Source organism: Diorhabda sublineata, chromosome X, assembly GCF_026230105.1.
Source record: "Diorhabda sublineata isolate icDioSubl1.1 chromosome X, icDioSubl1.1, whole genome shotgun sequence".
In the NCBI taxonomy this organism is placed as follows: Eukaryota; Metazoa; Arthropoda; class Insecta; order Coleoptera; family Chrysomelidae; genus Diorhabda; species Diorhabda sublineata.
The window spans coordinates 30,814,030-30,827,350 of NC_079485.1; the positions used below are offsets into that span (position 1 = coordinate 30,814,030).

Genomic DNA, 13,321 nt, shown 5'->3' on the forward strand with positions numbered 1-13,321 from the left:
CACCGATTAAAATGTATCCTATATCTATAAAAATACAAATTTACCCAATAATAAAGTGCCATATTTTTTCGAGTATTAGTGTATATCTAATATTTTACATGCAAGGTTCACATTTTGTGAACTAATGAAGGGAGAACATTTTTATATTCAAAATGTTTCAAATAAAACAATTACATTTAAGAGACCTCACGCTACATGAACGCATCTAGTGGCGATTTCATAGGATTTATTAAAACTGTAACATACAGTGACATTTTATAAATATGTAAATAAAAGGAAAACATAAATTGTGAAGTTTTAAAAACTAATGGTAAGCTTATATCAGAAAAAGTTTACTAGCTTTTATAACACAGTTTTTATTATAAATAAGTCAATATATATATATATATATATATATATATATATATATATATATATATATATATATATATATATATATAAAGGTAAAGGAGACATTGTTCTTCATTTATTTTGGCGTTTAAACAAACTACTACTACTACAACTACCACTGGCACTATGGCCCTCAAAAAGCCTTGGACTTGTCCACCACATTCTTCCAGTCATCACAGTCCAACACTCGGCGTATCCTCCCACTCACCCCTAGCTCCCGAAGATCCTCTTCAACATCATACAACTAACGTTTGCCGACCCTCGGGCTTCTGACGATACGTTTTGCCCATCCCCACTCCTTAGGCATACGGTCCAAGTGGCCTAGCAATCTGAGTCTGGCCCTCTTGACTTCTGTCACCAGACTGGGGTCCAAACAAGGATATAATTGATATACAACAAGAACCCCTTTTTTCGAAAACAAATACCCTCTTCAGGATCCTTGGCAAGGAAAAACATAGAAAAGGTAGATTCACTTGCAGAACACCCTACTGAAGTTTTTACAGGTAATGATGATATAGATGACCAGGAAATAATGGAATACCTAGCTTATATCCCCCCTTATAACAGAAGAACTGACGGAGCTTTTCACTTTTAAGCAAGTTGAAGAAGAAATATCCCGTTCAAATAAAAAAAATCGCCAGAATCTGAATGCACCTTGGTATGGGAAGATACTCTCCATAAAGATCTTGGAATATGTACATCAAGGAAAAAATCTAGAAGCATAGCAACGACTAAAGAGACACGAGAATTCTTTAATAGTAGAGCTCTAATGAGAAAGACAACTCCCTATAGAACATTAATGAAAAATAAGGTCCCTTCACTGGCAGAGCCCTTACCGTACTATTCATGAACTGAGTTCTACCCCAGCCATTAAAAAAATTATTTTATTTTTAATTTTTGATATTAGTACTAAATATGAACCTTGTATTTGTCCTATAATATTATGATATATTCAATATATTTGTTATTTTAATAATGGAGGGATTCAAAAATATTTTATAAAATATAATGAAGACACTGTAAAGCGTACATTTGGCAACATATATAAATTAATTTTAAATTACAGCAGAGTTATCCTTTTGGGTATTTTCGAAGAACATGGCGTCCTGAAAAAATATCAAACTATAGAATAATATTTTTCAAAATGAACAATGAATATAATTTTAAATTGAATTTATAATTATAGGTCCCCCTTGTAATTTGATAACTTTTAAATTCTCAATAGCCCACCAGATTTGGAATAACAACCAACTATATTACGGTCTATTATTCCATTAGTATCCATACTTACAATCAAGAAGCATGCGCCTAACATAACAGCTTTCATCCGAACATCCAAATCCATAGGAAATGTTATTCCAAAATAATCAGTATCTGTAAACATTTCCCTTAGTAACCCAGACCATTGCTTTGATATCTTCCCAACTTGGACAGCACCATCTCCCGACATTATTTTGAATTCAACATCGCCACATATACTCCAAGTGCACAAAGGTCCTTCTATTCTTAATACTGTATCACCACTGGAGTTTTTTATGGCGAAAGAAGGGCAGAAGATGCTCCATTCTTGTTCTACAGTACCTACAACTGTTCCTGGAGGAGACGATACCTCCATACTCTAAAAAAAATTATTTATCATTAAAATTAATTTGAAAGACAAATATTGCTTTTTTCATATTGTGAAGGGTACACAGTCGGTCATAATTTAATATAATGGAAACTATAAAAGATGGTGGGTGGCTTTATCTATTATTGGATAACCGTTGAACTATTGTTCTGGATTTTTTGGAAACAAAATTAACTGTAACTAAACAGACGTTTCTAAAATGTTCTGAAATTATATGGAGAAGCATATATAAAACAGTAGCTCACTATAGAGCAGTTAATTTAATATTGAAGTGATACCATAGTGCAGTGTTAGTGTACTGAATGATGTAATGAAAATGTAAGTGTTTAATTAACTTGTACGATTTTATCTACGAACCTTTAACGCGAGGAACGTTACAGTATTAAATAGGAAAGTTCTAATTCAAAGTTCTTGATGTTCATTGACTGTAAGTAAACAGAAGTTTCTACAATGTTCTAGAATTATTACAAAAACATATATAAGACGCTGTCTATCATATAGTTGAATATTGAACAGAAAGTTTCATTTTAAATTATTTTACCTGTAAGCAACATGGGAAACAGCAGGAATCACAAGCTAATGGTCTGTGGAGGTGGATAACTTCATTTCTGTAATTATCCAAAATTTTCATATCAAACGGTCTGAGCGGACCACAGCAATTTCTTGTCAAGCAATCAGAGTCTTCTACTGCATAATAAACTTTTTGTCCTAAACTATTTTTTACTGTGAATTTGTTTTGTGTTTCGAAACCAGTCAGTGCTAAAATCAAACGATAAGGAAATATTTTTAATAAATTAAAGACAAAGTCGAAAACAACACAAAACACTTGAATTATGCACTGTGGCGTGGGAATTTCAAGATATTTAAAGTTTAACAAAACATACCTTCAAGAATTTCAACTTTTTGCTGTACTAATAACTGATCAATCATAGTAAGATATTCCAAGCCTGGTGGACAATTCGGTATGCTTTGAGGCATATTCATCCATCCACCTGTAAGAAAATATTTAGAAAAAATTACCAAATGTTACTTTTTAGTTGATAATGGAATGTAATAAGCGACAAAGATTGGAAATTAAATTCTTCTTCTTCTGAGTATGTCCAAGTTATTCAAACTTCACTAACTACTGCCCTAAATAATCCTGTTTCGAGATTTTTCAAGCAGTAGATTTTACTCCTTACGAATTTTCTTCTATCTAAGACCTTTCCTTGGAGTTTCAACATGAAGCATACCTGATTTTATATCCCAGTTATCCATTTTTTAATAATTTCAATTGGATACATAGTCAATCTAGGAGATTTTAAAGATTCGTTCTGTACAGAATTCAGCATCATACAGGAGCGCAGACCAGATGGAGCATGTAGTTTTTTTTGTTTATAAATTAGGGCCCAACATATCAGATCGGCCACCCAACATTTTCTCCAGAAATACTCATTAAAATTAATACTTTATTGAAATTTATTAGCCATTAACCCTCATAGAGCTTGAGTATTTTTAAATTATAGCTTACGGGGCCGGTCTACTTTGGTCATTAACATCTCATATATGCATCTAGTTGCCAAAGCAACTCTATTGATTATTGATTACCAGGGTGCTGCTTAAAGCAACTTAATATACGGCAAGACTACACTATTTCTTACCAAGCCACCAGGGTATACCAGGAAATTGAGAAGCGAACAGTCTTACCAAAAAAGGCAACGACTCCATATTTAGGACCAGAGCCCTAATGTAGTCTTAAGAGATGTCATATCAGTATACAAACAATTCAAAAGATTCATAATAACATTCTCCTAAACCACCCTAATTACTGTAGATTCTGGAAAAAAGGGAGAGAGGCATCTACTCAGCGAATGCCTTGTCCATTTGAGTAAGAGGGTATTTCTAAGGAGTAGTGCTAACAACTTGACAAATAGCCCCATTTTAGAGCGGTCTACATATTCTGGAGGCAGAACAATTAGATGTACAAAACATCTTTTATAGGAATATTTCTCCCTTGAATAGCAGCTTGTATACAATCGAAATGACACTAAATAGGTGGAGTTGCAATTGCGGGAATTGATTCGTCGAGTTTCTTTGACAGTATAATTTTTTCCAATTTTTGAAATGACAGATATACTGCATTGACAAGGTAGGAAATAATTATTTTCACACCTAAAAATTTTTAGCAACGTCGTTAATATTGTTTTTATTTTTTTATTCAAATTTAGACAATAATGAAATGTAATTAAGCACCGTCTGGATCAACGTATTTTTATAAAACACTCACTTTTTTCTTGTATTTTTACAGGAAATCCAAAATATTATCGACAATGACGACCCCGATATATAAAATAAATAAATCACTTATCAGAAAAATATCAAAATACAATTAATTCTGTCCTCAATTGTTGAACTTCAAGTTATCAATATATAAGAAAGAAATTCGAAATCTATTAATGGTAAAATAGATGTAAACAATTTGAATAAAATTTGAAATTCCACTTTATTGATTTCAAAGTAATTTTAATTGATAATAAATAAAGATTTTGACTTAATAGGAATAGTGTATCATTTAGATTGAAATAAAATCTACACTCGTAAGCAAAAAAATCGAGTCCTTGCAATCGCAAGTCACTAGCAAAAACACATCTCAGTTAACAACAAACAAAAATTCTACCTAAAAATGGATACAAATGATAAAGCTGCTCAAACGGTCATCCTATTGTGACAAGACCAAAATCAGCGAGAAGTGAGGAGGGTTTACTGTCGTTGAGTACGCTTGTCAACACATCAAGCGAAATCCACCCCCACTGGTCTTCAAGTCCAACAAGAGCTCAGAGAAACGCGAGGAGTGGCTGGAGAATCAGAAGACTTAGCCCAGCTAACTTACCTTAAGCCAAAAAAATTAGCTACTGACCCGAAATTAACGATTCGCTTGCCCACCTTGTCTACCAGAAAACACGTTATTTCGACTGATGAACAATGGGGCTCCGTTTTGTTGTCAAACGAAAGCTGAGTGTGCCTACATGGTGGCGATAGAAGAGGACGAATCTACAGAAAACATGTAGGAAGATTCGCGCAGTGTTGCATAAAAGAAATCGTGGCTTTTGGATTATTTAGGTGGCCATTTCAATGGAAGCAAAAACCGAGTTGGTTTTGGCAATGCCCGTCCACATACTGTAGGTTTCGTACGGCAATATTTACAGGATGTCGAATTGTAGCGTAGCCCGCACTTAAATCCTATCCGGCATTTATGGAATGAACTGAAGAGAAAAGTTTGGAAGCTGTTATTAGAACCTGGAAAGGGGGAAAATTATCATTTTGACGAATTTAAGCTTGTATTTTATTAACTGTTAATTATAACCTGTTTTTAATGTTTAAGATCCTTTTTCGTTTGAAATTTTTTATTTACCAAACAAAAACTCAATATCAACCTAAACCACCTCATTACTAAGCTGAGACTGATGGTTTTGAGATACTATAGTCAGGAAAAAAAATAGAAGCTACAGATTTTTTTGCTAGTAAGCGTGCGACTTGAGACGATTTTTTCGCCCACGAGTGTATTTTAACATTTATGTGATAAGTAATATAATATCATAAGGTTGTTGATGTCAAATAATATTCTGATAGAGGCCAATATCAAAACTATTTCTATACAAAGCTTATTATTCATTAAAATTGACCTAAAACAAGAAAATTTATCAAAAAAATATAGTGAAAGGTCTACTAAACAGAAACCGAAAGAATTTTACAGAATTTGTATTTATAAATAATATTTAACTGTATTAATGTATCTAAATGTTCTTGATTTTAGATCTCTTCTGTTTCAAAATTAGTATTTTTAATAATTTTTGGAAGAAAGATAAAATTTGACGTTTCGACTTTTCTTTATATTTTGATAAAGACTTGAAGAAAAGTCATAACGTCAAATTTTATCTTTCTTTTAAAAACTATCAAAAAAAACTAATTTTGAAACGGAAGGAACCCAAAACAAGAACATTCAGATCAAAAGGTCTGAGAAATAAGAAATTAAAGAAATTTCAACAGTATTCTTATTGTTGTTATTATTTATGAATTAACGGGGTGAAGATGAATAATAAAATATCATAAATTTGTGTATAATATCCTCAATCGTAAGAGTGATCAAATTATTTCGAGTTTTTTAAAAGAAAACAGATTATATTTTATTTAAAACTTGTTTACGTATTTATGGGAATAATAAGTAGACAGTTCGATGTCCCATTTATATAAATATTTCTTTAATAACAATAAATAATGTTTCCCATCTCGCTGTTTATATTAAAATGTTACACAATGTGTTAGAAACTATAGAAAACCGCAAATAAAATCACACATGTTTTTTATAGGAAGTATTTTTACTATAAGAAAATAAGGAAAGTAGTAAACTGTATACAGTTTATAAAATAATAAACATTTTGCTGAAATACTTTAAAATTACCGGAATTTCTGTGAACAAACTGAAATTAGATTATCAAATAAATATGTAAGGATGAAATCTTTCAAAATATATAAAGAACGCAATCTACCGAAAGAAGAAATTGAGAAAATTATTTAAGGAGGTCCAAGTTGTGTATTCTTAACAGTTTAGTTTAGTTGCAACTTGCAAGGTGAAGCGTGATTATAGAAAATTTGGAAGGGCCACGTAAACACCGAAATCCGATTGAAAAATGTGTTCAGTTCAATCTAGAGAGAAATTATCGCAAACAGGAGAGCATCATCCTGTTCTCCGAGCTCCAATATTATAAAATCCATGGGGTTGCCTAGGAAAATTGAACGAGCTAAGCTAGCGCTGATAAGCTCGCTAAAGCGGGGGCAGGCAAGCCCTTCATGGAACCCGAACCCTTCTGTGGTATCAACTACAGAACAATGGAAAAAGCATTGGAGAAGAAGGTAGATAGAAGCAAAACCAATTATTGGGACAACCTACAAGGGCTGAGGCAGGCAAACACTCTTCTGGGAAACTATAACCAGAGTAGATCTGCTGAATATGTCAATCTAAGTAAAAACAATCTGCTAATAGGAGTTCTATGGGGGCATTGTCACCTCAACAAACACCTGAAGACCTAGCAGATGATGCACAGAGGACGAAATGAACTCCAGAGCATTACAACTGGATGAGTATGGAATATAAGACGAAGCCATCTCAAATTCTAGACTTTTTAAAAGTAATGGGATTGATGAAACAGCTGTAAACATTGGGTTCTCCAGTATTGGAGCAAGAAATGGGGACACAATAGATCCTTTGGGTCGCAATGTATATGAGACCCCGAATCCATACATACACACAAACGCCGAAAAGTCGGTTTTTCAACAATTAATGGAGAAAAATCAATATACAAGGTATTCCGAGACTTGATGCAACAATTTCGAGAGTAGAGAGTAGATGACGTGAAAATAATGCTGATTTAAAAAATTTTTTTCATATGACTCATCGTTTATGAGTTGCGAAATCAGAGCTTTATATATAAATATATATATATATATATATATATATATATATATATATATATATATATATCCTTGAACATCATGAATTTTTAATAAATGATTACGTATGTCTATGTAGGGTGTTTAAACGGAATAAATAATTCTATACTATCTGAAGGACGACCTGTACAATCTATAGATAGCAAAAATTCAAAAATGAATTTTTCAAGCGATTTTTAAACAAAAAGCGACTCCTTGTTCAACTCGGTAAAAATTAGGAGATATATAGATTTTTAGATCGTTGTACATACCAAGGAAACCGTTTGCCGTAAAGAAACATTCCTAAGAAAATTATCATAAATTGTAATTATTTATTGAAAATAATTACGGGAGGTATTAAAACCGCAACTTTAAATGCCTATCACTCAGAAAAGAGGCGTCGTATGAGAAAATTTTTTATGTCACATCATTATAATTAAAAAATATGTAAAAAATATAAGTTATGTTTGACATTGTATAATGATTGATGGTATGTTTCTGTTAAGATATTAAATATATTTTTTATTCTCACAATTTGTACTCTAATAAAATAAATTATAATTTTTTTATTTAGAAACTAACAAACTTGCTACATGTTCCACATAATTGGAGTAACAATTAAGATAAAAGTGGCATATTACATATTTTCATTGAACCATAATTGATATTAATAATTTCAATGAAATCTTTTAGAAAGTTGTTAATAGAAGTCTGGTTCTATTAATAATTATTATTATACAAGATTTGATTTTAAACATCAATTTTATAATCATCATTTTTTGGGATTTCAGACGCATTCACATTCAATAAGAATATTATTTGAAGTAACTGACTATTTACTCGATATGTAGATGATATGAATAATAAAAAAAGGCTTTTTGTGACCAAACATTTGTTATGATTTAGATGAAGTTCGGTACGATTGCAATAAAAGGCTATAAATGAATAAAATTAAAAAATAGATAACTATTTAAAATAAAAATAAGTTCACTTTTTGGTCCACCCTGTACACAATTGTTTCTTATTGCTATTACGATTAATTTAAAATTTTAGTACCCAAAACCAATGCACTAGTTACTTTTATACAGAGTGTTTATTTTGTAACGGTTTCGAAATAGAAATGGTATGATCATATCTTTTTAAATACCCTATATGATTTGGTAAAACTGAGTATTGCAACAACGAGAATTATAACAAAATTGTGAATGTGAGAAAATATACAGAGTTTTGTAAAAATGTTGTTTGAAGTAATTCATCTAACAAATAAATTTCAAAGAAGAATCAGCTTCATAAAGTGTGAGCCAATAAATATGATTTGTTATGTATGGAAATATCGAACGTTACATTTTGAAACCATTCTTATAGATACTAAAGCAAAAGTATATATAAAGTTCTAATGAATTGAATTTACCTCTGTTCTTCTTCAGTATAGAATTTGAAATATCCCTTGCTCTTTGGTGATTTTTTTCTAAAAATCCTCTTCAGTCTTTTGAACACATTTTGTGGTTTAAATCTAAACACAACCTTCAGTTCGGGCATTTTTAATAGAACTGAGTAAATAATCCAAGATTTTTAATGTTTATCAAGTATTATTGGAGAGAAATAAACATTTGTTATCAGCAATGTTGTCTTCTTAAGTCATTCAATGGAATTCTCTTTCTATAAGAGCATCAAGTTAAAAACAAAAGTTTCTAACAAATTTTCTTATCTGAATATTTCATACAATAAGTTTATTTATATATGAGACAGATATTGTTTAATTAGAGTAAATGCTTATAATCATTACTCTTCAAATCAGTTAGTTATGTAAATTTTACGACAATACGAGGGGATTTGTAAAAGTTCTCAATCTATTTACACAAATTAGTTAATTGTATGTACCTCATAATTGCGATATTATTCAAGTTACTGCAGCTACTGAGTGGGCAACTAATAACAGCAAGAAAAATATTTATAACAAAAGTGGCAAGAGTTAAAACTTTGGACCAATTTTTTACACAATAATTTAAATATTACAATCACTGTAAAAAAATTATTTGATTCTTCAAACGAAAAAAAAAAGTACCTGAAGGGATGGTTTTCGCGCCCTATATATAAATATATTCTTTTTCATCGTAATTTTCTCGACAACGTACTAAAATTTCAACGAAATCGGAGGAGTGTAACTAATCTAGATAATTACCTAAAAAAGCACAGTAAAAAAGTGAATAATTTATAAGATTATCTACTGAAACATTTCTCAAGGTTTATAAAATCTAACAAAAATTTAACACCACATCATACACTAATAGTTTCAGCACTAAAAACAATACTGACACGACAGAGCAGGACATGGTCGATAATTTCAAACAAACTACGAAATATTAGTTTTTTTAATGGCCCTGATAATGGTATCTGCAGATAGAGAAAGTTATTCATGATAAATAGAATATCCTGTAATACTGTACTAAATCCATTTAGTCACTAAACTTAATAGACAAATAGCTGGAATTTAATCATCATAAATAGGTATACAGCATATACTTAAAAATACTGATTTTGCTCAATTTATAGAGATATATTATAAATTATTAACTTACTTTCAATATTTGATGAAATTATTGTTTGATTGGAAGACATTATCAATAAAATTCTCCTTTGTCGAACTGTTTTATATTATAATGTACCTCTACCGTAACCGACAGTTACTTAAAACAAAGTATATGATAAGACAGAAAATATACTTAACCCATAGGTCACCTTCAATATGGTAAAAATTGTGGGTAGCTTATTAGTAACATTAATAATCATCAAGTAAATTATTTGGAGCATGTATAAATTTTATCTACAGGGACATTTCAAAACCATGCCCTTGATATTTACATAATTTTTCCAATGAAATGAAATCAATAGTTGAAAATCATAAATCTGGACTTGTAAAACGCGGAATATCTAAAATCCAGACTGATTAGTTCTTATTGTCATTTTTAGCTTCTGTATTTGACACTAGATGACGACACCACACATAAGAATAATATCAAGAATATATTTATAAAGTATTTAATAATAATAATAATAATTATATATATATATATATATATATATATATATATATATATATAAAATAATAATAATTATTATTATTTTAGAAATTTGGTTTTCTGAAGTATTAAACGCGATTTTATTATATTTTATGCATACCTCTGTTTACATTATTATGTAATGCGATATGATTTCTCGTTAACGCGATAGATGCCGCCACCATAAATGCATTCAAATGTTCCTAACCAGTCCTTTCCCAATGATTCCTGATTTACGACGTTGTATTGTACAATAATGTATTTGTTACAAAGAGTATGTAGCAAAAAGTTAAGTGAAGAGAATATTCAAAATATACTTGATTTCTTGGAAGAAAATGTGCAACTGAGTTATAGGAAAATCTCAAAACTAATGACAGAACATTTAGTTGATGAAATCTCTAAAGGGTTTGAAGAATTTTAAGGCCTAAAGTACACTACCGGTCAAAACTTTTTACATACCACATAATCCATTCATTAATAGTGTCCGTTTTTTGTTTATTTTATACAAAAGCATGTTGTTTATATTGCGAGTGCGACAAGTTAAAACTTGCCAATAACTAATTTGTTTATTATACTTCAACTGTGAATTATTTCTTTGGTGTTTATGATTGTAGTTTAGTCCCAGTTAGACCTGTGAAACGCAAAAACGTGCTTTGCTTTATACTTTTTGAATCAAGACATTTTTTCTGAAGTGGGTACACGAACTGTTTTCGTTCTCGCAAATTCAGATTTGTAAATTTCAAAACGGGTAAAACCAAGTAACTATCTTTTGAAATTGTGTTTATTGATCATAATTCTTCATAGTCTGAGCAAAAGTAACTGTACCATTTCTGCCCAATTAGAAATATCTCGACGTACCGAGGACTACAACACGAAAAAAATATGCATCCACCAGGAGCTTTGGTGATAGAGAAAACGTTCAGGGTGCCCTCAAAAAAACTACAACAGCTGAAGATAAACATAGTGAATTCATCAGTAAACTTTATCGTCGACTCACGAGTTCAGAGATTATAGATCAGTTCAATAAATCTAGGGATCTTTCTTTGAGGACATCTACAGTGAAAAGAAGTTGTGACAAAATGTTTTTTTTTGGAAGTGCGACAGTGAAAAAACCTCTTTGAAGATACCAAAATAAATAGTTGCAGTGCGTTAAAGAACATAAAAATTGGACACATGGAGAGTGAGCCTTAGTTTAATAGAATGAGAGTAAAGTTTGAGTTTTTGGGTTTAAGAGATGTTCAAAGAAAAAACAGATGTTAGATCCATGTGTATCCGATTGTAAAACACGGCAAGGGGCTCGGCGATGTTTTGGAGGCAAAATGATTGGAGACCTGGTAAAAAAAGGAGATCAGCAGAAAATTTATTGAGAACGATCTCAAGAATTCTTCAAAGCTGTGAATTTGAAAGAATTGTAAAGGAAGAATGTGATTCGGCCATCACCGTCGCCGGAGCTTAGCCCGATTGAGTTGTGGAAGAAAATTGGACAGAGAAGTCAGAAAGCTGTGCCCTACTTCCACTTCACATAATTGGAATATCCTGAAAAATAAATGAAACCAACATTGTGCACCAAAATTAGTTATATATCACGCAAACTATAGGGTGGGCAAAAACTTTTAACCAGTAGTGTATGTGTAATATAAAACAATTTATTACATCAGAAATAACAAGATTTTCTATATGATGTCACAAAAGGTATACAATGAGCAACTTCTAATTATGTATGACAAAGATGAGGTAATGAAATTGTAGGATACAGAGTATAAATTTTTTATTATTATATAGGCAACTATAAATATATTTGAATAACGAATTAAAAAGCATTACATACCGGGTGGCCCAAGTGGTTGATTTGTTATTGGACCATATCCAGCACCAGGTGGATATTGACCTGGAGGAGGTTGATAGCCTTGTTGAGGAGGTGGGCCATAACCTTGATTAGGTGGATAACCTGGTGCATTTGGGGTTTGATATCCTGGTGGAGGGGCTGGAGGATAACCACCTACAAATAAATGTAAATAACTATTTTCCCTTAATTTTAGTTTGTTATAGTAATGTATTTGAAAATATTAATCTAGCACTTTGTTTATTGAGTATTGTTAAAAATCATAAAGATAACACTATTTACAAAATTAAAAGTCTTACTGTTATATGGGGTCGGGTACATCCCACCTTGTTGGTTAGGAGGTGGATAAGACATTATTTAGAAAATGCTAAAAGTTTGTTTTTAATTTCACCACCTCTCTATAATCTACAAATGAAATATAAAAATTGGGAAGATTATTATTTGATTTATAAAGTACTTACTGCCAATTTCATTTATTAGATAATAATATAACCTACAAAACTACCAAAGAAATCAAACACCGTGAAATTAACAGAAAGATGAACAATCAGTTATTTTTAGTTCAGTGTGTTAATTTTGGTGACAAAAATCCTTGTCATCCGAAAAAAACATCAAGCGAACACTAAAGCGACCCAATGATCGAGTAATTTCAATCTATTTCTCCTTCCTCTACTATAAACAATCAGGTTTACAGAAAATTTTCCCTTTCTTTCCAACTAACAGGATAGTTAACAGTAATAATGAGATAGTAGTATGTACACACGTTGATTATAAATTGACAATAACAAACCAAGACAAATAACTAATACTATTACTAAGCAATAGATGTCGACGTAATCCAGAAAGTCAACATTATACAAGGACGTGTTATTATTTAATCAAAAATTCAAATCAATCTAAACAGAATTTCATTTACAGTAGCCATTATCTTACTTT

At 31.0% G+C, this 13,321-nt stretch overlaps 1 protein-coding gene across 2 annotated transcripts; it reads right to left on the reverse strand.

The window, feature by feature from the left end:
- Positions 1-386: 386 nt before the first annotated feature.
- On the reverse strand, positions 387-13,049 carry LOC130451105 (phospholipid scramblase 2). Of its 2 annotated transcripts, XM_056789909.1 has the most exons (7): positions 12,847-13,049; positions 12,685-12,790; positions 12,371-12,541; positions 2,902-3,009; positions 2,559-2,776; positions 1,682-2,008; positions 387-1,496 (listed from the first exon to the last, which is right to left on the reverse strand). In XM_056789909.1, exons 2-7 carry the CDS (start codon positions 12,737-12,739, stop codon positions 1,446-1,448), a joined length of 930 nt encoding a protein of 309 aa, XP_056645887.1. In that variant the 5' UTR covers positions 12,740-12,790; positions 12,847-13,049; the 3' UTR covers positions 387-1,445. The 2 variants fall into 2 exon arrangements, with proteins under 2 accessions (XP_056645887.1, XP_056645888.1); XM_056789910.1 differs by lacking the exons at positions 12,371-12,541; positions 12,685-12,790; positions 12,847-13,049 and adding an exon at positions 9,666-9,772.
- Positions 13,050-13,321: the final 272 nt, after the last annotated feature.